At 40.8% G+C, this 24,268-nt stretch overlaps 1 protein-coding gene across 1 annotated transcript in view; it reads left to right on the forward strand.

The window, feature by feature from the left end:
* The window catches only part of WBP2NL (WBP2 N-terminal like), a 33,147-nt gene that overhangs the window by 246 nt on the left and 8,633 nt on the right, over nt 1-24,268 (forward strand). Inside the window, exons 2-6 of the mRNA XM_081819011.1 lie at nt 14,782-14,890; nt 15,151-15,292; nt 15,491-15,583; nt 20,239-20,349; nt 23,554-23,640. Coding sequence (XP_081675137.1) covers nt 14,782-14,890; nt 15,151-15,292; nt 15,491-15,583; nt 20,239-20,349; nt 23,554-23,640 — 542 coding nt within the window. The remainder of the gene's footprint in view (nt 1-14,781; nt 14,891-15,150; nt 15,293-15,490; nt 15,584-20,238; nt 20,350-23,553; nt 23,641-24,268) is intronic.

The following is a 24,268-nucleotide window of genomic DNA, read 5'->3' on the forward strand; positions in this document are numbered from 1 at the left end:
AGAGGTGGCAGAGGCTGGAGCGCGTGGCCTCGCTCAGGTGAATGCGCGGGTTCGCGGTGCGAGGCGCTCGTCGCCTCAGAAGAAAGGCAGTAGTGGAGTGTCGCGCCGCCCTTCCGGGTCGCGTGCAGCTGCCGTTGGGAGCGCGAGACCTCCGCGGGGTGACGGCGGCCGGGGTGGGGGAAGCGGTGGGCGCGCCCCTCCGGTGCTCCTGGAACACCGAGGCGGAAGAGGCGGGAGTACGGACCACTCTGAGGATCCCGCGCTGTCGGGGCCTCGCCTCGCCCTCAGAACCTCCAGAAGCCCCCTTTCTGTTCGCCCCGACGGGATGGGGGGATGGCTGCCCTTACTTTACCGTAAAGATGGGGACCAGACCCCTAGGGAGGAGGACGCTGGCTGCGCGGCTCTTCGGGGTTCGCGCGGTGGCTGTGCGCGGGGCCGGCGGGGCCCACCCCTCGCTCCCCTTCCCACCTCATGCCTCATCTCCACGCCGCTCCTCTCCTCGGTTCCTCCCTCCCAGCTTTCCAGACTCCTGCGCGGTACCCCCAGCAGTTCTTCCTTAGGCTCCCGTCTCTGCTCCGACTGGCCCTCGGGCTCCTTTGCTGTCGGGTAGCGGTGAGATTGACACCCCGTGCTGTGTTCCAGGGAGACTGCGCATTTGTCGGAAAGATCCGCTAAGACAGGACCGAGTGCTGATGTCCAGATCTGTTTTCTCTGCTTCCTCCCCCAGAAAATGTTCTTGACAGATTCCCACGGGCGGTGGAGGCCGTCCGTCTTCCCCTGTAGTAGGAGATGATGGCCCGCCACTTGGACCGCGAGGTCTCCCTGGTCACCGGCCTAGAGTGCTGTGACCTGGGTGCAGGTGGCTCTGCGCCCTGAAGCCACTTCTGATCTGGTGTCTGGGCATCTTCTCGCTCAGCCTCGGGTCTGTCTCTCTGCTTTTCTGTGTGTGGGTTGGAGGCAGGGCATGAAGCATGTTTTAAAAAATTGTAGCAGAAACACCGATTTTGTGGCCCTTTGAGCTATCTTGATGGGGTCCATTCTGTGCTCATGAATGCTTAATCATCGCCAAACACTTGTAAGAGCTTTATACTCATCACTGCTCTATCTACAATGAGGATCAGTAGTATTTCCCTTATTTCTCAGGGAATTTCTCAAACTGAAACAAAGAGAAGTAAATTGCTTAAAATCATATGGCCAGTGCATGTGGGAGAGCTTTGATTGGGGTTTGAACTTCTCAACTCCAGCTGTCCCTCAGAAAGGAAAAGGACTGCTTCTCTGCCTTCTCCTCCTCAGAGAAGACCCACCCTGTCAGTGCTCTGGCTTCTTGTGTAGAAACGACCATATTTCTTTATTTTTATTTTATTAATTTTTTTATTTGAGCGTAGTTGATTCACAATGTTACGTTAGTTTCAGGTGTTCAACATAGTGATTGGACTGCTCTGTAAGTTATGCTATGCTCACCATAAGTGTAGTCACCATCTGTCAACATACAACGCTATTACAGTATCATTGACTGTGTTCCCTATGCTGTACCTTTTATCCCTGTGACTTATTCATTCCAAAACTGGAAGCCTGTATCTCCCATTCCCCTTCACCCATTTTACCCAATCCCCCAAGACGTTCCCTCTGGCAACCATCAGTTTGTCCTCTGTGTTTATTTTGCTTTTTGTGTGTTTATTCGTTTTGTTTTTTAGATTCCATGTATGAGTGAAATTATATGGTATTCGTCTTTCTCAGTTTGATTTATTCCACTTAGTGTAATACCTTCTGGGTCCATCCATGTTGTTGCAAATGGCACAAATCCCATCCTTTTTTATGGCTGCATAATATTCCTCTCTCTCTGTGTGTGTGTGTGTGTGTGTGTGTGTGTGTGTGTGTGTGTATCACATCTTCCATATCTAATTTTCTATGGAGGAACACTTATGTTACTTCCATATCTTGGCTACTGTAAATAATGCTGCAGTAAATGTAGGGGTGCATATATCTTTTCAAATCAGTGTTTTCATTTTCTTTAGGTAAATACCCAGTAGTGCAATCACTGGATTATATGGTATCTCTATTTTTAATTTTTTGAGAAAACTCCATACTGTTTTCCACAGTGTCTGCATCAATTTACATTCCTGCAGACAGTGCACAGTTTCTCCACATCCTCTCCAACACTTACTTCTTGTCTTTTTGATTTTAGCCATTCTGACAGGTGTGAAGTGATCTTTCACTGTGGTTTTGATTTGCATTTCCCTGAAGATGAGTGATGCTGAGCATCTTTTCACGTGACTGTTGGCCATCTGTATGTCTTCTTTGTAAAAAATGTCTATTCAGTTCCTCTACCCATTTTTTAATAGGATCGTTTTGGGTTCTTTTGGTATTGATAGAAACTACTTTAAAGAAATAGGTTGAGGGTGCCTGGGTGGCTCAGTCGTTAAGCGTCTGCCTTCGGCTCAGGTCATGATCCCAGGGTCCTGGGATCGAGTCCCACATCGGGCTCCATGCTCGGCAGGAAGCCTGTTTCTCCCTCTCCCACTCCCCCTGCTTGTGTTCCTGCTCTCGCTATCTCTCTCTCTGTCAAATAAATAAATAAAATCTTTAAAAAGAAATAGGTTGAGAAGGAGAAGGTTGTATTTTGACTTCTTTTGCCTATTCAGAATACACATTTGAGAAATTCATCACACTGTAGCTGTGTTCTGGGGACGTTGTTGTTTTTTTTTCCCAGCTAAGTTATAATTGTGCAGATAGGGCTCTACTGGTATATAGGGAAGACACTGAGTTTTCTTTTTTCAACCAATATTCTAAAATTGTACAGATAGTACCATATGTGTTTATTGTAGAAAAATTAGAAAAAAAATTAAATTACCCCAGATTCCAACATCCAGTGCTTTTTACATTTTGGTATGTATCCTTCTGCACTTCCCTCCATGGAAATATATGCAACACCCCCACACCCGAGACTGCTTTGTAATTTGGTTTTTTTTTTTAAAAGATTTTATTTATTTATTTGACAGAGAGAGACACAGCGAGAGAGGGAACACAAGCAGGGGGAGCGGGAGAGGGAGAAGCAGGCTTCCCGCAGAGCAGGGAGTCCAATGCGGGTCTCGATCCCAGAACGCTGGGATCATGACCCGAGCTGAAGGCAGACGCTTAACGACTGAGCCACCCAGGCGCCTCTGCTTTGTAATTTGTTTTCCCCACTTACCAATGTATTGGGAATGCTCTCCAGTATCAATATCTACATCATTATTTTTAATAACTGGTATTCCAGTATGCATGAATCTTTGTTCAAGCCCCTATCCGGGATGTTCAGGGTGTAATTTGTCATTGCTTCAGTGAACACTTTTGACAACTTATCTTTGCCCACCTGTCAGAATGGTTCTTGGGGATATGTTCCTGAAAGTGTAACTGTGGAATCAGAGGGTCTAGACTTTTTTAAAAAGATTAAAATGTATTTTAAAAAAATATAAAAATTCAAAGATATTTTTACTCTAGACTCGGGGCGCCTGGGTGGCTCAGTTGGTTAAGCAACTGCCTTCAGCTCAGGTCATGATCCCGGAGTCCCGGGATCGAGTCCCACATCAGGCTCCCTGCTCAGCAGGGAGTCTGCTTCTCCCTCTGACCCTCCTCCCTCTCATGCTCTCTGTCTCTCATTCTCTCTCTCGCAAATAAATAAAATCTTAAAAAAAAAAAAAATTAAAAAAAATTCAAAGATATTTTAAATTATACAAATGTATATAGAAATATATGTTTTTGCAAAGTCACCCTATAGAATTATATCAATTTATATTCCTCTCAATACTCAGAGTGCCCATTTTACCACACCCTTGACAACACCTGGTGTTAAGCTTTGCTATCTCTGCCAGTTTGAATAATTGAATCTTGAAAAAAATTTATTGGTAGTGAATTTATTTTTTTCCTAAGGTTGTTGGCTATTTGTCTTTGATAAATTTTCTTTGTAATTTTTACTAAGTTGTTCATGATTTTGTGTTTGTGCGTGGTAAAAAACATAAAATGAAATTTACCATATGAGCTATTTTTAGAAAATAGAAATTATATATATATATTTAAGGTGTACAACATGATGATGTGATGTACATATATGTACTGAAATGATTTCTACAGTCAAGCTAATTAACATATCATCTCCTCACACAATTACCATTTTTTTGGCATGATGCCTGTGCCTGATACCTACTCTCTTAGCATATTTCCAGTGTTCAATATATCTTTTTTAAAAAAAGATTTTACTTATTTATTTGACAGAGGGCAAGAGAGCACAAGCAGGGGAGCAGCAGAGGGAGAGGAAGAAGCAGGCTCCCCGCCGAGCAGGGAGCACGATGTGGGGCTCGATCCCAGGACCCTGGGATCGTGACCTGAGCCGAAGGCGGAAACCCAACTGACTGAGCCATCCAGGCGCCCTTTCAATATACTCATTAAGTGTAGTCATCATGCCTACAGTACATTGGATCTCTAAACTTATTCATCCTACATAACTACAAATTTATACCCTTTGACCACCATCTCCCCATTTCCCCCATTCCCTGAGTCCCTGGTAACCACCATTCTACTTTTTGCTTCTATGCATTTGACTTTTTTTTTTCTTAAGATTCTACATATAAGTGAGATCATACAGTATTTATCTTTCTCCGGGTTATTTTAGTTAGCACAGTGTTCTCAAGGTTCATTCATGTTGTAGCATGTGACAGGATTTCCTTCTTATGATTGAATGATACATATATATAAATACCACATCTTCTTTATCCATTCATCCATTGACTTACACATAGGTTGTTTCTATATCTTGGATATTGTGAATAATGCAGTGAATGTAGGAGTGCAGGTATCTCTTTGATATCCTATTTTCATTTCCTTTGGATATACACCCAGAAGTGAGATTGCTGGATCATATGGTAGTTCCATTTTTATTACATTGATTGATATTCATATGTTGAACCATGCTGTGTTCCAGGAATAAATCCCAGTTGGTCATGTATATAATCCTCTTAATGTACTGTTATATTCAGTTTGCTAGTATTTTGTTGAGGATTTTTGCATCAGTGTTTTTCAGAGATGTTAATCTGTAGTTTTCTTGTCTTGTAGTATCTTTTTCTAGCTTTGGCATCAGGGTAATGCTGGCCTCAGAGAATGACCTTGGAAGTGTTCCCTTCTTTTCAGTTTTTGGGCAGATTTTCAGGAGGATTAGTGTTAAGTAGTTCAATGTTTGGTGAATTGTCCAGTGTAGCCCTCTGGTTCTGGGCTTTTCTTTGCTGGGAAGTTCTTGGTTACTGATTCAATCTTTTTACTTATTATTGGTTTGTTCAGGCTTTCTATTTATTCATGAATTAGCTCCTGGGAATTTATCCATTTCTTCTAGGTTATCCAATATGTTGGCATACAATTTTTCATAATATTCTCTTATAATCCTTTTTATTTTTGCAGCATCCGTTGTAATGTCCTTTCTTTCATTTCTGATTTTGGTAATTTGAGTCATCTCTCTTTTTTTAATTAGTTAATCTAGCCAAGGGTTTGTCAGATCTTTAAAAAAAGACAACAACTTAGTTTCACTGATTTTTTTTCTGTTGCTTTTATATTCTCTCGCTTATTTATGTCAGCTCTAATCTTTATTTCCTTCCTTCTACTAGCTTTGGGTTTAGTTTGTTCTTTAGTTTCTGGAGGTATAAAGTTAGGTTCTTAACTTGAGATCTTTATTCTCTTTTATGTATGCATATACAGATAGAAACTTGCCTCTTAACAGTGCTTTGATGCATCCCATAGTTTTGGCATGTTGTGTTTTCATTCTTATTCATTTCAAGTATTTTCCAATTTCCCTTGAGACTTTTTATTTGACCTATTGATTATATAAAAATGTGTTGCTTCATTTCCACATATTTGTGGATTTTCCAGTTTTCGTCATGCTATTGATTTCTAGTTTCATTCCATTGTAATCAGAAAAAATACTTCAGATGATTTTAATTTCCTTGAATTTGTTGACTTGTTTTGTGGCCTAACATGTAACCTATCATGGAGAATGTTCCATGTGTACTTAAGAACACTGTTGAATCACCATATTGTACACTTGAAATTAACACAACACTGCATGTTAATTATACTTCAATAAAAAATAGTAAAAAATAAAGTTAGTCTCTTGTAAATAGCATATAGTTGGATCTAAAATTGTTAATCTTTTGGAAGGTTCATATATCAGAACCATTTCTTTAGCTGGGAACCTACTTACAAATTATAGATAAAAAGTATGTGAAGTATGTGAAATCTTTGCATATTTAGTAGCAGTTACTTAGAGCTCAATGCATTATAAGGATATTAACTCAAATTCAGATGATTAACTATTGGAGCTTGAATTTTTGGTGAAGTTCTTGTTAGTGCTGGAGACATAAGGATATTTGATATCCTTAACCAAATGGTGCTGTGAAATTTCATTTGCAGTTTTTACCTTTTTTTTAGAAATTTGTTGTCTCCACATTATAACATTTACCAACGTGGTGAAAATTCATTCTTTGTTTCACTGGACTATACTTTCACTGAAATTTTGCAGTCAATATGCCATCCTTGTAGGACAGCGGTTCTCAGTCTGGGGTGATTTTGCCCCCCAGGAGACATTTTGGTTTTCACAATTTGGGGTGGGGGTGGGCTACTACTGATATTTGGTGGGGAGAGGCAAGGGATGCTGCCAAGCAATCTACAAAGCACAGCCCACAACAACAAATAATTATCCAACCCAGTCACCCAGTGCCAAGATTGAGAAACCCCATGTATTATATGCTGACCCAAGGACATGACAGAATGAAATTGCAGAGTACTCCTACCTCCTGAATATTTCAACATGTCTAGAGCCAAATTTATGTCCCTACTTCCCAATAAGCTTCTTTTTCTGACTTCCCTATTTCTTTAGAGGTAAAAATCACCTTTGATTTCTCATGACTTTTTTGTCTCCCAGATCCAATGAATTACCAAACTCAGGGGATTCTTTCTTCACAGTCTTTTAAATTTGATTAATTGATTTATTGAGGTTTTACACTTAATATTATAAACCCGCTTTTTTACTGAGGTAAAATTCATATAACATAAAATTTGCCATTTTAACCATTTTAAAATGTACAATTCAGAGGCTTTTAGTATATTCGCAATATCATGCAATCACCACCATTGTCTAATTTCAGAACATTTTCATCACCCCAAAAGAAACTGTACCTATTAAGCAGTCACTCCTCATTCCTCATTCAACCCAGCTCCTAACAACCTCTGATCAAAAGTACAACCAGACAGAAGATAATAAAGCAATAGAGGAACTGAACAACACTATTGGACCCGATTGGCCCTAACAGACATGTGCAAAACCCTCCACCCTTCTTCTTTAGTCCATTTTGGTTTTTGTCTCTAGGAATTTATCTGTTTCAAATAGATTATCTAATTTGTTGGCATATAATTGTTCATATATTCGCTCATAATCATTTTTTTTCTTATAAATTCTCTGATAACATACCCACTTTTATTTCAAATTTTAGTAATTTGGGTTTTCTTTCTTTTTTTCTTAGTCTAGGTAAAAGTTGGTCAGTTTTGCTGATCTTAAGGGATTAAGTTTTGGTTTTAGTGATTCTTTTGTTTCTAGTCTTTATTTATGTCCACTATAATCTTTATTATTTCCTTCCTTCTGCTAGCTTTGGGTTTTGTTTGGTCTGGTTTTTCTAGTTTCCTAGTGTGGAAAATTAGATTATTGATTTGCTCTTCTTAAAAAAATTGCAAACAGGGGCGCCTGGGTGGCTCAGTCATTAGGTGTCTGCCTTTGGCTCGGGTCATGGTCCCACGGTCCTGGGATCGAGCCCCGCATCAGGCTCCCTGCTCGGCGGGAAGTCTGCTTCTCCCTCTCCCACTCCCCCTGCTTGTGTTCCCTCTTTGGCTGTCTCTCTCTGTCAAATAAATAAAATCTTTAAAAAAAAATTGCAAACATTAAAACCTATAAATTTCCTTCTTAAGCACTACTTTTGCTACATCTCAAAAGTTTTGGTATGTGTGTTTTCATTTTTATTCATCTCAAAGTTTCTAATTTCTAGTGATTCAATTCTATTTTCTAATTTCACTTGTGATTTCTTTTTTGACCCATTAGTTGTTTAAGAGCATTTTAATTTTCACATATTTGTTAATTTGTCAGATTCCCTCTGTTATTATTTATAATTTCATTCCATTGTGGTCAGAAAAGATACTCAATATGACTGCAGTCTTCATAAATTTAGTGAGACTTGTTTTGTTGCCTAACATATGGTCTGTCTTACAGAATGTTTCATGTGTATTTGAGAAGAATGTGTATTCTACCTTTGTGGGTGAAGGTCCTTATATGTCAAGGTCCTTGACTTTTATTAGATGCATTCATGTTTATATTTGTAATGTCTTTTTGATGATGGCCCTTTTATCATGATATAATATTGCCTCATAATAATTTTTGTTTTAAAGTCTTTTTTCTGATATTAGTATAGCCACTGCAGCTCTCTTTTGGCTACTGTTTGATGGAATATCTTTTTTCATCCTTTCATTTTAAACCTATTTGTGTCTTTGGGTCTAAAGTAAGTCTTTTGTAGACAGTATATAGGGAATCATATTTTAAAAATGTGTATTTTGCTAATCTCTGGCTTTTAATTGGAGAGTTTAATTCATTTACGCTTAATGTAATTATTGATAAGGAAGGATTTAACTTCTGCTCTTTTGCTATTTGTTTCCTATATGTTTCAATTCCTTCATTAATGCCTTCCTTTGTGTTTAATAGACATTTCCTAATATACTATCTTGATTCCCTCCTCATTTCTTTTACTGTTTATATTTTAGTTATTCTCTTTGTGGTTGTCCTGAAGATGACATTTAATGTCTTAATTAACAATCTAGTTCAAATTAATACCAATTTAGTTTTTTAATTTTTTTATTATTTTTTATTTTTAAAGATTTTATTTATTTATTTGACAGATATATATAGAGAGAGCACAAGTAGGCCGAGTGGCAGGCAGAGGGAGAGGGAGAAGCAGGCTCTCTGCTGAGCAGGGAGCCAGACGTGGGGCTCGATCCCAAGACCCCAGGATCATGACCTGAGCCAAAGGCAGCCGCTTAACTGACTGAGCCACCCAGGCACCCTGACACCCAATTTAGTTTTTTTAAAGATCTTATTTATTTACTTCAGAGAGAGAGAGAGAACAAGTGAGAGAGAGAGAGAGAGAGCATGAGTGGGGGGCGGGGGTGGGCAGAGGGAAAGGGATAAGCAGATTCCCCACTGAGCAGGGAGCCCTACACAGGGCTTGACCCCAGGACCCTGGGATCATGACCTGAGCCAATGGCAGACACTTAACCAACTGAGCCACCCAGGTGCCCCAGTACCAATTTAGTTTTAATTGTATGCAAAAAATTGGTTCCTATATAGCTCTGTCCCTTTATACTGTTATTATCCCAAATTACATCTTTATACATTGTGTACCCATCACTATAGATCTACAATTATTGTTTTATGCAATTGACTTTTAATTCATATAGGAAGAAATGAAGAGTTCCAAACCAAAAGTACATTAATACTGACTTTTATATTTACCTATGTATTTAGCTTTACCAATGTTCTCTGTTTTTTTGTATGGGTTTGATTTACTGTCTGTGTCTTTTTATTTTTATTTATTTTAATTTTTTTAGAGAGAGGTGGGGGAGGGGCAGAGGGTGAGGGGAAGAGAGAATCCCAATCAGGCTCCACACACAGCATGGAGCCCGATGTGGGGCTCGATTTCACAGCCCTGAGATCATAACCTGAGCCGAAATCAAGAGTTAGACTCTTAACTGACTGAGCCACCCAGGTGCCCCTTTAGTGTCTTTTTATTTCAGGCTGAAGGACTTCCTTTGGCATTTCTTACAGTTCAGACCTATTAGTGATGAACTCTCAGTTTTTGTTTACTTGGTAATATTTTAATTTCTCCTTAATTTTTGAAGGATGGTTTTGCCAGATACAGAATTTTTGGTTGACAGATTTTTTTTTCTTTTTAGGACTTTGTATACATCATCCCACTACCTCCTGCCTCCATAGTTTTATGGGTTTTTTTTTTTAAGATTTTATTTATTTGAGGGGTGCCTGGGTGGCTCAGTCAGTTAAGCATCTGCCTTCGGCTTGGCTCATTGTCCCAGGGTCCTGGGATCGAGTCCTGTGTTAGGCTCCCTGCTCAGCGGGGAGTCTGCTTCTTCCTCTCCCTCTACTCCTCCCCCCACTCGTGCTCTCTCTCTCTCTCCTGCTCTCTCTCTCAAATAAGTAAATAAAAATCTTTAAAAAAAATTTTTTTAAATAATAAAATTTATTTGAGAGAGTGAGAGAGAGCACAAGCAGGGGGAGGGGCAGAGGTAGAGGGGCAAATAGACTCCACGCTGAGCAGGGAGCCCAACGTGGGGCTTGATCCCAAGACCCTGGGATCAGGACCTGAGCCAAAGGCAGCCACTTAACCGACTGAGCCACCCAGGTGCCCCTGCCTCCATAGTTTTTTATGAAAAGTCAGCTATTTGTCTTATTGAGGTTTCTTTGTACATGATGATTCTTTTCTCTTGCTGCTTTTAAGAGTCTCTGTATTTGGCTTTCAGCAGTTTGATTATAATGTGTCTTGGTGTGGATCTTTTTGAGTTTGTCCTAGTAGGAGTTTGTTGAGCTTGGATATGTAGATTCGTGTCTTTCATTAAATTGGAGGCGATTTTGGCCATTATTTCTTCAAATTTTCTTTATGCCCCCCTTTTCCCTCTCTCCTTCTGGCAGTCTCATTATGCATTTGGTTGTAAGCTTGATTTTGTCCAACAGGTCTGTTAGACTCTGTTCATTTTTCTTCATTCTTTTTTCTTTGTTACTTGGGTAGTAATTGTTATTCCTTTTTTTTTTTTTAAGATTTTATTTATAAAAAAAAAGATTTTATTTATTTATTTGACAGAGAGAGACAAAGCGAGAGAAGGAGCACAAGCAGGGGGAGTGGGAGAGGGAGAAGCAGGCTTCCTGCTGAGCAGGGAGCCCGATGCGGGGCTCGATTCCAGGACCCTGAGATCATGACCTGAGCCGAAGGCAGACGCCTAACGACTGAGCCACCCAGGCGCCCCAGTAACTGTTATTCTTAATTGACCTATCTTCAAGTTCACTGATTCTTTCCTCTGCCTGCCGAAATCTGCCATTAATCCCAGCACTATTGAATTTTTCATTTTACCTATTGTAGTCTCCACCTTCAGAATTTCTATTTGGCTCATTTTTCTATTTCTGTCTCTTTATTGATATTCTCTTCTTTTTGAGACATTGTTCTCATTATCTCCTTTGGTTATTTAGACATAGTTTCCTTTAATTTTTTAAGCATACTTAAAATAGTTTATTTAAAGTCTTGGTCTAGTGGGGTGCCTGGCTGGTTCAGTCAGTAGAGCGTGTGACTCTTGATCTTGGAGTTGGGAGTTTGAGCACCACGTTGTGGGTGGAGTTCACCTAAAAAACAAACAAACAAACAAACAAATAATGTCTTTAGTTAATCCAATGCGTGGGCTTCCTCAAGGCAGTTTCTATTAATTTGATTGTCTAATGTTCACAGAAGAACATATGGGCTATACTTACTTGTTTCTTTGCATGTCTCGTGATTTTTTGTTGTTGAAAACTTGACATTCTGAATATTATAATTTGGCAACTCTGAAAATCAGATTTTCTCTCTTCCTCAGGGTACTTTGTTGCTGCTTGTTGTAGTTATTGTTTGTTTAATGGCTTTTCTGAATTATAAATTTTGTAAAGTTTGTACTCTTTGTCATGTGTGGCCACTGAAGTCTCTTGTTAACTTAGTAGCCAACTAGTGATTTGACTATTTCCTCATATATCTGAACCCAAAACCAAAACCAAAACAAAACGAAAAACCCCAAAAATAAAACAAAAACTTCCCGCTTTTGCAGATGGGGTCTACTTATGTGTTTGGAGCATGTTTTTGTCACTCAGCCAGGCAGTTTACAGCTCTGTCTTAGCTTTCACTTCCTGCTTGAGCAGAGCCTCGTTGTCAACCAGAGGTAAAAGTTTTGGGCCTTCTCAGTTTTCTTCTGAGCATGAATCCAGCCCTGGGCAGATATGCACATGGCTTTCTAGATTCCCATGAATATGGTCAGAGCTTTTCAAAGCCTTTATTCCCTAAAGCATCTCATCAGCCTTTCCTCCCTAACTTTTCAGTTTTGTTTGTTTGCACTAAGTGTCATCCTTTGCCCCAGATAGCAGCAACTAATACATTTACCTTGAACTGTTTTTGACAGATGCACCCTGGGTAGTCACCCGGGTAGTTCCTGAATTAGGCACATACCCTTTGAGCCAGCCCCTCAGGGAGCTATCAGACAAGTTAAAACAACCACAATTCTTTGAGAATAAGGTGTGTTCTGCTCCCTTTGGTACTTGACACCACACTCGGAATGTGGGTTATTTTTAAGGCTGTTGCCAAACTGGGGATTGGGGGATGGTACCAGGATAAGTTAAAGTGTCACAAAGCTCTCTTATTGAGACTCAACTATTTTGTCTTGATTAAACATTCTCTTAGTTGCTATAAGGTTTTGATTAGATTCCAGAGTTCTGAACTGAGTTTTGGAGTTCCCTATTTGTTTTAAGATTTATTTATTTACTTGAGAGAAAGAGAGAGAGGAGGCGCAGAGGGAAAGGGAGAGAGTGTCCCAAGCAGACTCCTCGCTGAGTGTGGACCATGACTCGGGACATGATCCCAGACCCTGAGACCACAACCTGACCCCAAACCAAGAGTCTGACACTCAACCGACTGCACCAGACAGGCACTCCTGGAGTTCCTATTTTTCCTGACATTTTTGCTGGCATCCTATATTTTCATTGTATCTTAAAAAGCCCTTTTTATCAACACACCACCACCCCAGTTCCGGTTCTTATCACTGCACATCAGGAATATTTTAGGGATTCTTTTTTTTTTTTTTTAAGTAATCTCCACACCCAATATGGGACTTGAACTCATGACTCCAAGATCAAGAGCTGCATGCTCTACTGACTGAGCCAGCACAGCACCCCTTAGGGATTCTTAAAGTGGTGCCTCTGATATACCACCACCTCCTTGATCATGTGACTAGCCTGCTGCAAGAGCTGCAGCTCACAGTTTCTTCTTGCCTTTTAAATGGTGTCTCCAATCTCTAGTTCCAGCATGGCTTTCCACCTCTATCTCACTGCTCTCCCCGCGCCCCCCTCACTCCCGTGCTGTTTTGATGAATCCACACAGGTAGGCTGCTCCCAAGTGTGCAATTTGCTTTCCACTGCATACCTCCACTGATGCTGCTCTCGCACCTCCATTCATGCTGTTTGTTCCCCATCTGGATTGTCCCCTACCTTCACCTCTGCCTATGGAAACACTATTCATATCTTAAGAATCAACTCACACTTCAACCTTTCTGTAAAGTCATTTTTAATCACTTCAACCAAAGCTAATCTCCTTCCACTAAATTGCTATGACATTTTTGTGCCATTAATGTGATGTATGTCATATTACTGCTTGCATTATTATCTATAATCATGTTTTCATTCATTCATTCTTTTGATAAATATTTAGTAGCACCCACTGTTTGCTAGGGCTAGAGTGGAAAGACATTGTCCTTAATGATCATTAGTTAAGACATTGAACAAATAAGCACATATCTATTATAATAATTACTTAGAAAGAGAAGAAACCCAATAGGATTCTTTTTTTTTTTTTTAAAGATTTTATTTATTTATTTGACAGAGAGAAACACAGCGAGAGAGGGAACACAAGCAGGGGGAGTGTGAGAGAGAGAAGCAGGCTTCCCGTCGAGCAGGGAGCCTGATGCGGGGCTCAATCCCAGGACCCTGGGATCATGACCTGAGCCGAAGGCAGACGCTTAACGACTGAGCCACCCAGGCACCCCCCCAATAGGATTCTGTGAGTGAGAATACGATGAGTCCAAGTTTCTCAGGTTAATAGTGAGGGAGAACATGACAGGTAGAGTGAACAACATGCCAGAGGAATCTGGAGCACTCTGTGTGCCTTACCGTCTCTATAAGAGTTAGGGAAACATTTCCATTACCACAGTGCTTAATACTTCCTGCACATAAAGAAAGAAATTAATGAGTAAACATTAAGAAGAAGGTAAATTTTAGGGGCGCCTGGGTGGCTCAGTCGTTAAGCGTCTGCCTTTGGCTCGGGTCATGATCCCAGGGTCCTGGGATCGAGACCCACATCGGGCTCCCTGCTCTGCGGGAAGCCTTCTTCTCCCTTTCCCACTCCCCCTGCTTGTGTTCCCTCTCTGGTTGTCTCTCTCTCTGTCAAATAAATTAAAAAAAAAAGAAAAGAAAAGAAAAAAAAAGAAGAAGGTAAATTTTATAAGAAAAAAAAAGAACCTGGGGCGCCTGGGTGGCACAGTCAGGTAAGCCTCTGACTCTTGGTTTCAGCTCAGGTCATGATTTCAGGGTCCTGAGATCAAGCCCCATGTAGGGCTCCCCACTCAGCAGGGAGTCCGCTTCCCCTCTCCCTCTCCCTCTGCCCCTCCCCCTGCTTGTGCACTTTTCTCTCTAAAATAAATAAATAAATCTTTAAAAAAAAACCCAGTGATAAAAGGGAGAAGAATAAGTGAACAGTCAGAGAATAAGATCGTTTAATTTCCTTTCTGTTTCAATAAAATAATGGCAGTAGCACCAGCAGCTAACATTTATTGAGTGCTTACTCTGGACTAGGACTGTGCTAAAAGCTTTATATGTGTCATTTTATATAACTTCTAAATTGTGTTGTGTCTGCCCTTTCTTTTCTGCAGTATCTTGGCTCAGTGTCAGGATGTAGAGCTCTCCTTTCTACAGCAACCAGAGGGATCCAGTCTCTTCAGTGGTACAAAGAAGGGAACACTGTTTCTCACTTCATACCGGGTAATTCTACTTCTACTTTGATCGGATTAACTGCACATTTGTTTTCCTTAAAATGGAGAGAGGTTAGACATTGACTTTCAAAGTGTTTTAAAACATTCACACTTTTATGATTTTCCATGTTGAGGAATATGGAAGAAAATGGGTGATGTTTCTCAATTAGGCCAGGATGTCAAAGCAGCCTTGACCTTAGAATTGCTCTGCTATGTCTCAATCTGTGGACAAACTGCATTCCTTCTCTGAAATTTCTTTCCTTCTCCTAGGTGATCTTCGTGACCTCACACACAGTCAATGACTCCATGTTTTCTTTTATGATGCCATTTGATCTAATGAGTAACTGCACCATCGAACAGCCAGTCTTTACCTCCAACTTCATTAAAGGAATCATTCAGGCAGCTCCAGATGGTAAGTGTTCCCCTTCAGAAGTGTTTTTTTTTTTTTTTCTCAAAAGCTTCCAGAAGGTTTAAGATTCAGACTTGGCTCATGCTGGAATTTAAAGAAAGCTGCCCTGCTCCTTTGGGTAGTGCTTCTCTCTCTGTCTGGAGCAGTCCTCTCTGGGCAGCGGTGCCAGCATCTTAGTGAGTGTGCCATTTCTTCCCCCAGGTGGCTGGGATGGACAGGCTACTTTTAAATTAGCCTTCAGAAAAGGAGGTGCCATCGAATTTGCCCAGTTGATGATGAAAGCTGCCTCTGCTGGTGAGCAATGCTAATAAAGATACTAAATGCCTTGGGGTTTTGAGGCCTGTGGAATTGAAGTAGTACTGTCACCCCCCGGGTCAAGACTTTGGCCTCTGTGGTCAGGCAGTTGGTAGCTGCCCATGTATTCAGCAGGCATTTCCTGAGCCTCCCTACTATGGGACACGCACCATACCACGTGCTGGGAGCAAGATTATTCAGTCCCTCCGTGTCTTAAAGGAGTTGCAATCCACCAGGAGCTTATACTCAGACACCTGAATGACTGATTTTACCTGATAATCTTTTGTCCATTTAAATGCTGGTCTTATATCACTGAGTAGTCTCATTTTTAGGTCAGGGAGCCCCAGCTGCCTGAGCTCTTTTACCTCTGTCATGCCTTTTTGTCTTTTCTCCTCTCTGGCTTTTCCTTTGCTTCTCTTAGGTTTAGTTCCCATCTTCCATGAGAAGAGCGAAGAGGTATTGTCAAGCACTACAGCACTGATCTAACATATATACCAGATAACTCTTTCAGACTTTGAATACAAGTAATCCTTTTATGGGGCACCTGGCTGGCTCAGTCGGTAGAGCATGTGACTCTTGATCTAGGGGTTGAGTTCAAGTCCCATGTTGGGCATAGAGCCTACTAAAAAAATAAATAAATCCCTTAATGATATATTTTTATTTAATCTAGCCTCATTTCATATCCCTACTCTCTCACCTTTTGTACTCCAATCTAACTAGACTTCTTTGTGCCTTGTTCTCTCATCTCTGAGCCTTCATGCTATTTGTTCTTTATGGGTAATTTTTTAAATTAATTAACTAATTAATTAATTTATTTATATTTTTAAAGTAAACTCTATACCCAATATGGGGCTTGAACTCATGACCCCAGGATCAAGAGTCACATGCTCTACTGACTGAGCCCACCAGGTGCCCTGAAATTTGCTCTATCTGGAATGTTCTTTCTCTTTCTCCCTTGCCTCCACCCCCAACTCCTATCTAGTTGAGATGAACACAATCTAGTTGAGACAGACATAGGCAAATATGCCATAATAGAGACATGGACAAAGTGCTGGGGACACAGAAGGATGGAATGAATTTTCTAGCTCAGAAGACTGACTAGATCATGATGCTATAAACCATGGTTAAGAATACAAGAGACAGTCTGAGTTGGAGAAGAAATGAGTTCAATTTTAGATATAATAATACTAACATTTAATGAATGCTTACCATATAGTGGGCAGTGTTCCAAGCCCTTTACATGTGTCAATATTTGTAACCCTCACAAAAACTTATGATGTAGCTACAATCATTATCCCCAGTTGATAACAGGGGAAACTGAGGCAGTGATGGTTATACAGTTTCCCAAGGCTGTCCAGGTAGACAGTGATGGAGCTAGAATCTGAACCCTAAACCTCTTCTCGCTCTTTTTTTGAACTTTTTATTTTGAAAAAATAATCATATCTATGGAAAAGTTGCAAGAATATTACAACAAACTCTCATGGACCATTTGTCTAGATTCACCCATTATTAACATTTTCCCACATTTGCTTTATCTTATTCTTTTTTAATTAAGCTTTTATTTATTTATTTGACAGACACAGCCAGAGAAGGAACACAAGCAGGGGGAGTGGGAGAGGGAGAAGCAGGCTTCCTGCGGAGGAGGGAGCCCGATGTGGGGCTCGATCCCAGGACCCTGGGATCATGATCTGAGCTGAAGGCAGACTCTTAATGACTGAGCCACCCAGGCGCCCCTTTGCTTTTGTTTTTACTGAACTATTTGGGAGTAAGTCACAAAGATCATTTCCTTCATTCCTAAGTATTTAGGAGCAAGGGTATTCTCTTATCTACCCTCAGTCTACTTACCAAATTCAGAAAATTTAACATAGAAACAATGCTATTATTTAATATATGGTTTATATTCAAATTCAAATGATTAAGCCATTACTGTTCCTAATTCTAATAGCACACTTTTTTTTTTCCAATAAGGATCTAATCCCAGATTACACGTTGAATTTAGTTGTCCTACGTCTTTGGTCTCCTTTAATAAGGACTCAACCTTTCTTTGTCTTTCTTGACATTGACATTTTAAAGAGAATACAGGCTTATTATTTTGTAGAACGTCCCTTAATTTGGGTTTGTCTGTTTCCTCATGCTCAGATGCAGGTCATGCATTTTGGCAGGAATACTGTATTAAGTGATGTTGTATTCTTTTGATCCTATACTCTTAATTCCTGCATCTTATTAAATGTGAGGTACATCGGAATGCTAGTGGCCAGTGGATGTGCAGCTTGGAGCTCCAAAGATGAACTATATCTAGAGACTGATTTAGAAATCCTCAGCACACAGGTCATCTCTGGAGCCATGTGAGTAATAGGATCATTCAGTGACTTAAGGATGGTATTCCAAGGGTCCTCAACATCTCAGGGATGGGTAGGGAGGGGTGATCGAAATGAAGATTGCAAAGGGGCTGACTGAGGTAGGAGGAGAATTGAGTGAGTTTATTATCCCAGAGGTCAAGGAAGGAAAGTTTCAAGCATTACTGAGTGGTCATCTGTCAGCTGCTACAGAGATGTTTGATAAAATTAAGACTGAAAAATGTGCATTACATGTGGAAATTTGAGTTTGTTGGTGGTCTTAACAAGAGAGAAATGCTAAAGAAGACAGGTGGCAGAAAAGCCATATATAGGAAATTGAGGAGTAAGAAATTTTTTACTGTTACCTTTAAGATACAGTGCAAAGATATAAAGGCCAAGGAGTTCACACGCCGTACTCAACCAACAGCTCATCGTTGTCCAAAGAACAGACAGCATCTGGAAGCCTGACACTGGATAACAAGGTGTCCTGGCAGACAGAGCATAGCCATGTGGAACCCAGAGTCAGGGGACACTTGGAAGTCCAGCTCCTCTTTGCTACAGATGTATGCAGAACTCAGAATAACTGTATACTGAGTCTTGAATTTACTCTTATTTTTGGCCTCACAGTACTGATGGGGGCTTATTTTTAGGATTATGGACTAAGAATCAGGCAATGTGTGGGGATCCTCTTTGTGCTCTCATTAAGATCTGTTCCTTGGCCTGCAAAGCTACAGAGTCCCAGTAGTTACATAGCTACTTGGGAAGAATTTAGGCAACTTATGTGAACTTGGCCCAATGTCTGGACCTATTATGGGTCTGATTATATCATGGCTTATGTGTGGGAGCCTACCCCCACTCCCCCAGTAAGAGTCAGGGCTTGTGAGATGGGCTTCCTTGAGGCCTTTAGAATTAACTACCCATCATGCTTCATGATCTGATTCTTTGACACTTTGCAGAAGTCCCTTCCCCTCTGCAGAGCTGACTTGTTGGGGCTCTTTGATTCTTGTTTTTACCAAATATATATTGAGTACCTATTGTTTGCCAAACACTGTATGAGATAATTGAGAACACAACAGTGAGCAAGGCGTCATAGTCCCTACCGTTGTTAAACTTACAGTCTAGTGAGAGTCATATAAGAAATAAGCAAACAGAGACGCCTGGATGGCTCAGTCATCAAATGTCTGCCTTTGGTTCAGATCATGATCCCAGGGTCCTGGGATGGAACCCCGCGTTGGGCTCCTTGCTCAGCGGGTAGCCTTCTTCTCCCTCCCCCTCTGCCTGCTGCTCTGCCTATTTGTGCTCTCTCTCTCTCTGTCAAATAAATAAATAAAATCTTTAAAAAAAAAAGAAGAAATAAGCAAACATAAATTAATAAAATAATTACTTCTGGGGAGAATATGAATAGGATATTGAAAAGGAGGATAATAGGGGTAAAGCGGACAACTTTAGATTTATAATGAATTAGTTAAGATAATGCTAGCTACTGAAACAGATAAACCCCAAATTATCAATAGCTTAAGTCAATAGATATTACTGCTTATGTAAAGGACAATCAGCAGGGGTAAAAGGGGGCTCTGAACCACATAGCCCTTTAGGGACCCAGGGTACTAGGGTCTCTGCCATCTTTAAAGCATGGCTTCCACAGCCCCCCTGGATAGCCAGCAGAGAGGGAAAGAGTAAAGATTTCACCAGGGAAGCTTGCACCAGGGAAGACCTGGAAGTGGTGTACATTACTTCTGTCATATACCATAGGCCAGAAATTAGTGTGGTATGCTGATAACGGTTCCCAAAGATATATCCATGTCCTAGTCCTCAGAATCTGTGAATGTTGCCTTGTTTGGAAAAAGAATCTTTGCAGATGTAATTAATTTAAGGATCTTGAGATGAGGAGATTACCCTGGATTATCCAGGTGGGCTCCAAATGCCATCACAAGGGTCCTTATAAGAGAGATGCCGAGGAAGATAACAAGAAGTGCTTTCTTTCTTCTGTATCACATTGCCATTACATTGGTCTTTAATGGATGTATCTTGCCAACTTGATAGAATCCTCACTTGGAAATGTTTTCTGAATATTTTTTATGGTAAGTGCTATGCTAGGCCCTGAATAAGCACAGACAAATAAGACACAATCTCTGTCCTCAAGAAGCATACAGTTCAGGACAAGGGAGGTGTATATTTTTTATCTTGTATCCTGGGAGCGTTGTTGGACACACATGTAAGATGATGGTTGATACTCAATTAATTATTTGGTTGATAGCTACTGTACATCTGACTTAAAAGAATTAAGAAGTCCTTATTTTGCCAAACTTGTCTTCTCAGCTGCCAGAGGAGTTCCACTTGGAAGTGTAAATTACTGGTTCAGCACTCCAGGACTGTATGTAGTTACTGGGCAGGGGGCCATGATGTGCTCCCAACAGATGCCTTGTCCAGGTAAGGAATGGCAGGGAAGTTCTTCTTGGGAGGTGGAAAAGTATGCCAGGGGCTCAAAGATCCACTCATTACTAGTTTGCCTCCAAGTTTGCTACGGGAGAAACAGGAGAAGTTTAGGGAATTGGAAAATAGTTGAGTCCATGACTTCGTTTCTAGACTGAAGCCCAGTGGCAGGTCAGCAAGTGACTGGGCTTCAGTTTCAGGCTTACTTTTAATTGTAATGTACACACATATGGAGCATACCTGGGAAACCCTGTTAGCGGGAACAGTCACTTCCTGCTTATAGCCTGAGCAGAAAAAGTGTGCTCTTCCCCACCTCCCCCTTCCCATTTCACACAAATATAGCCATCATGCTTGTGCCATGCCCTTCATCCTCACTGAGGACTCCAGCTTTATGCCCTGTGCCCCTTAACAGTTGTGCCTGTCCACAGTGATTCTCAAACGTGGTCCACAGCCTACAGGTGGGCCACAAAGGGTCTCCTAACAGGCTGTCAACAGGCCCCAAAATGTAGCCCTTTCTTGAGTTCTCCTTGGAACATGACATTACATGTCTACCAGCTTTTAGTTTTGTACACAACTGATGTCACAAAATTACATCTTTATAGTTGTGTACCTAAAAATATAATCTAATAATTCTTTTAAATGCATTCATCTCTTAGAGGTGCCTGGGTGGCTCAGTTGGTTAAGCCTCTGACTCTTGGTTTCAGCTCAGGTTGTGATCTCAGGGTCGTGAGATCGAGCCCTGTGTCAGGCTCTGTGGTCAGTTTGGAGTTTTCTTGAGATTCTTTTCCCCCTCCTCCTCCCTCCCCTTCTGCTCCTTCCCCCACTTTCATGCGCTCTCTCTCTCTTCTTAATAAATAAAAATCTTTAAAATAAATAAATAAATGCATTAGTCTCTTAAATTATGTAGAAAACAAACAAAAAAATGGAATTACAAGCCATTGGTAGAAAAATACTAGCTTTTGTAATTGTCTAGTGATTCACCTTTACTGAGATCTTTAGTTCTATAAAGATGGCTTTAAATTATTGTCTGTTGTCCTTTCACTTCACCCTGCAGGACTACCTTAAGCACTTCTTGCCCTGCAGGAATGAACTTCAGCTTTTGTTTATCTGGGAACATCTTCATTTCTCCCTCACTCTTGAAGGAGTTTGGCCAAATAGAGGATTCTTGTTTTGACAGTTTATTTCTGGCCTCTAAAGTTTCTGATGAGAAATCTGCTAATTATCTTATTGAGGATCCCTTATATGTGATGATTCACTTCTCTCTTGCTGCTTTCAAGATTCTCCCTTTGTCTCTGTCTTTTGAAAGTTTAATTAGAATGTATCTCAGCGTGTGTTTCTTTAAGTTGATCTTACTTGAAGTTTATTGAGCTTCCTGGATGTTTATATTCATGTTTTCGTCAAATGTGGGAAGTTTACACATTATTTCTTCAAATATTTGCTCTGTCCCTTTTTCTCCTCCTTCTGGGACTTCCACAGTATGTATGTTGGTCTGCTCGGTGGTGTTCCACAGGTCCCTCAGTTCACTGTTCTTCAGTGTTTGGTTGGGTTGTTGTTGTTTTTTTCCCTATTCCTCAACCTCTACTGTTTCCATTGTCTTATCTTCAAGTTAACGGATTCATTCTTCTGCCTACTCAAATCTGAATTTGAATCCCTCTAGTGAATTTTTCATTTCAGTTACTGTACTATTCAGCTCCAGAATTTCTTTTTGGTTTCTTGTTAAGTTTTCCACCTCTACTGATATTTGTGTTTGATGCATACATCATTTTCTTGACTTCCTCCACATTTTCCTTTAGTTCTTTGAGAATCTTTAAGACCATTCTTTTAAAGTTTTTTCTAGTTAGCTGAAACATAAATATGTATTACAGCAAAATAACTTGACAGTTGTCCATTCATTGACTCAGTTAAACCACTTTGGAAATGTAGCCAAGAAAATAAATAAAGCCCAGGTTTATTGCAATGTGAATTAGAAAGTTGGAAACGGGGTGCCTGGGTGGTGCAGTTAAGTGTCAGACTCTTGGTTTCAGCTTAGGTGGTGATCTCAGGGTCCTGGGATCAGGTCCACCTCGTCTTCGAGCTCAATGTGGAGTCTGCTTAAGACTTTCTCCCTCTCCCTCTGCCTCTCCCCCCTCCGGTGCTTGAGCTCGAGCGTGCTCTCTCTCTCAAATAAATAAATAAATAAAATCTAAAAAAAAGAAAGTTGGAAACAACATGCTCTCCTACAGCAGGGAAATTAAGTAGCACCTATCCATGTGATAAAATATTGTCCAACTTTTAATGTATGAAATATGTTAATAATATAAAGAAATTTTTTACAATGTCAAGTAAAAAGAGCCAGATAAAAAAATGTGTGGGTGTTATGATTGTGATTGTATAAAAATATTAACAGAGCTCCTACAAAGAAATACACCAAAATATTAAGTTTTTGTCTTTGAGAGTGGAATTATAGATGACTTTTAAAGTTCATCTTTTCTCTATTTTCCAAATGCATATTCCCATTGAGCATGTATTACTTTCTTCATACTCAAACAAAATTAAGTAAATTATATCTATGAGCACAACTATAAGTAATATAGAGATATAACTGTAGGGTTATTTTCATGTTAATTTGAACCCCTCCACAACAGGAAATGATAAAACCTTCATCTTGTGGTGGCTGAAGGATCTGGCTTTAGCATTATTCTGCCTGAATTCTCTTCCTGTGTCAGTTTGCTTCTTCCTCCTTCTTACCTACTCCTTGTCCACTCTAAAAAATGAGTAACTGATTTTTTTTTTTCCTTCTCAGCATACCCATTTGTTGTCTGTGGAGCCCCACAGGCAGGATACGGAACCCCACAAGTGGGATACGGACACCTGCAGGCGGGATACGTACCCTCACAGGCGGGATACAGACTCTCACCAGGGGTGTATGGAACCCCACAGGTGGGATACGGACCCCCACAAGCAGGATATGGGTCCCCACCTGTGGGATACAGACCCCCACCTGGGGTATATGGAACCCCCCCTACAGGATATGGACCCCTACCAGCTGGAAATGAAGCTTCACCCGCTGCAAATGAAACCCCACCTGCTGCAAATGAAGCCCCGCCTCCAGGATATGAAGTTCCACCTGCTGGAAATGGAGCTGGGTCTAGCAGATTTATGGCAGCCCAGCCTGCTGGATATGAGCCTTCTCTCCCCCCTGCTTCGTCTTCTGTGGCCCAGCCACCATCTTCCAGGAAATAACCCTTGAAGACTCACCAAGCAAAGGGGCACTCAAGAACCAAGGTCAGGACAAGAAGGCGGACTCAGGTATGTGATTAAAGGCGTGTCTGAGGTTGTGTGGCACCCTGAGGGAGGGCAGTCTTAGCGGGAGGATAAAGCTTTACTTCCATGCCTAGACTTTAGAAGCTGAGTCAACTCTTGATTAGATGGGCCAAAGGAGAAGTAGAATTAGAGCTAATTCCCTGATAATTTGGTTGACATTGGCCTGCATTTTTTAACCTGTGAGGGTGGAAAAAGCTTCCCCGCCTTTCTCCCCTCCCCCACTCAAGAAACATTTATTATGCTGTTTGCTAAAATATGTTAGAAATATCAAGTTGGGGTGCCTGGGTGGCTCAGTCATTAAGCGTCTCCCTTCGGCTCAGGTCATGATCCCAGGGTCCTGGGATCGAGTCCCACATCGGGCTCCCTCCTCGAGGGGAAGCCTGCTTCTCCCTCTCCCACTCCCGCTGCTTGTGTTCCTGCTCTCGCTATCTCTGTCTCTGTCAAATAAATAAATAAAATCTTTAAAAAAAAAAAAAAGAAATATCAAGTTGAACACTTAGTTGTTTTTCACAGCATTGCTTATATTATTGAAAGGATGGGCCAACCTAAACTTCCATTAGTGAGAGAGAATTTCATAAATTATGGTATACCCATACAGTGGAATATTATGTGG

This window comes from Leptonychotes weddellii, chromosome 5, assembly GCF_054177405.1.
Source record: "Leptonychotes weddellii isolate Sample4059 chromosome 5, ASM5417740v2, whole genome shotgun sequence".
Taxonomy (NCBI): domain Eukaryota; kingdom Metazoa; phylum Chordata; class Mammalia; order Carnivora; family Phocidae; genus Leptonychotes; species Leptonychotes weddellii.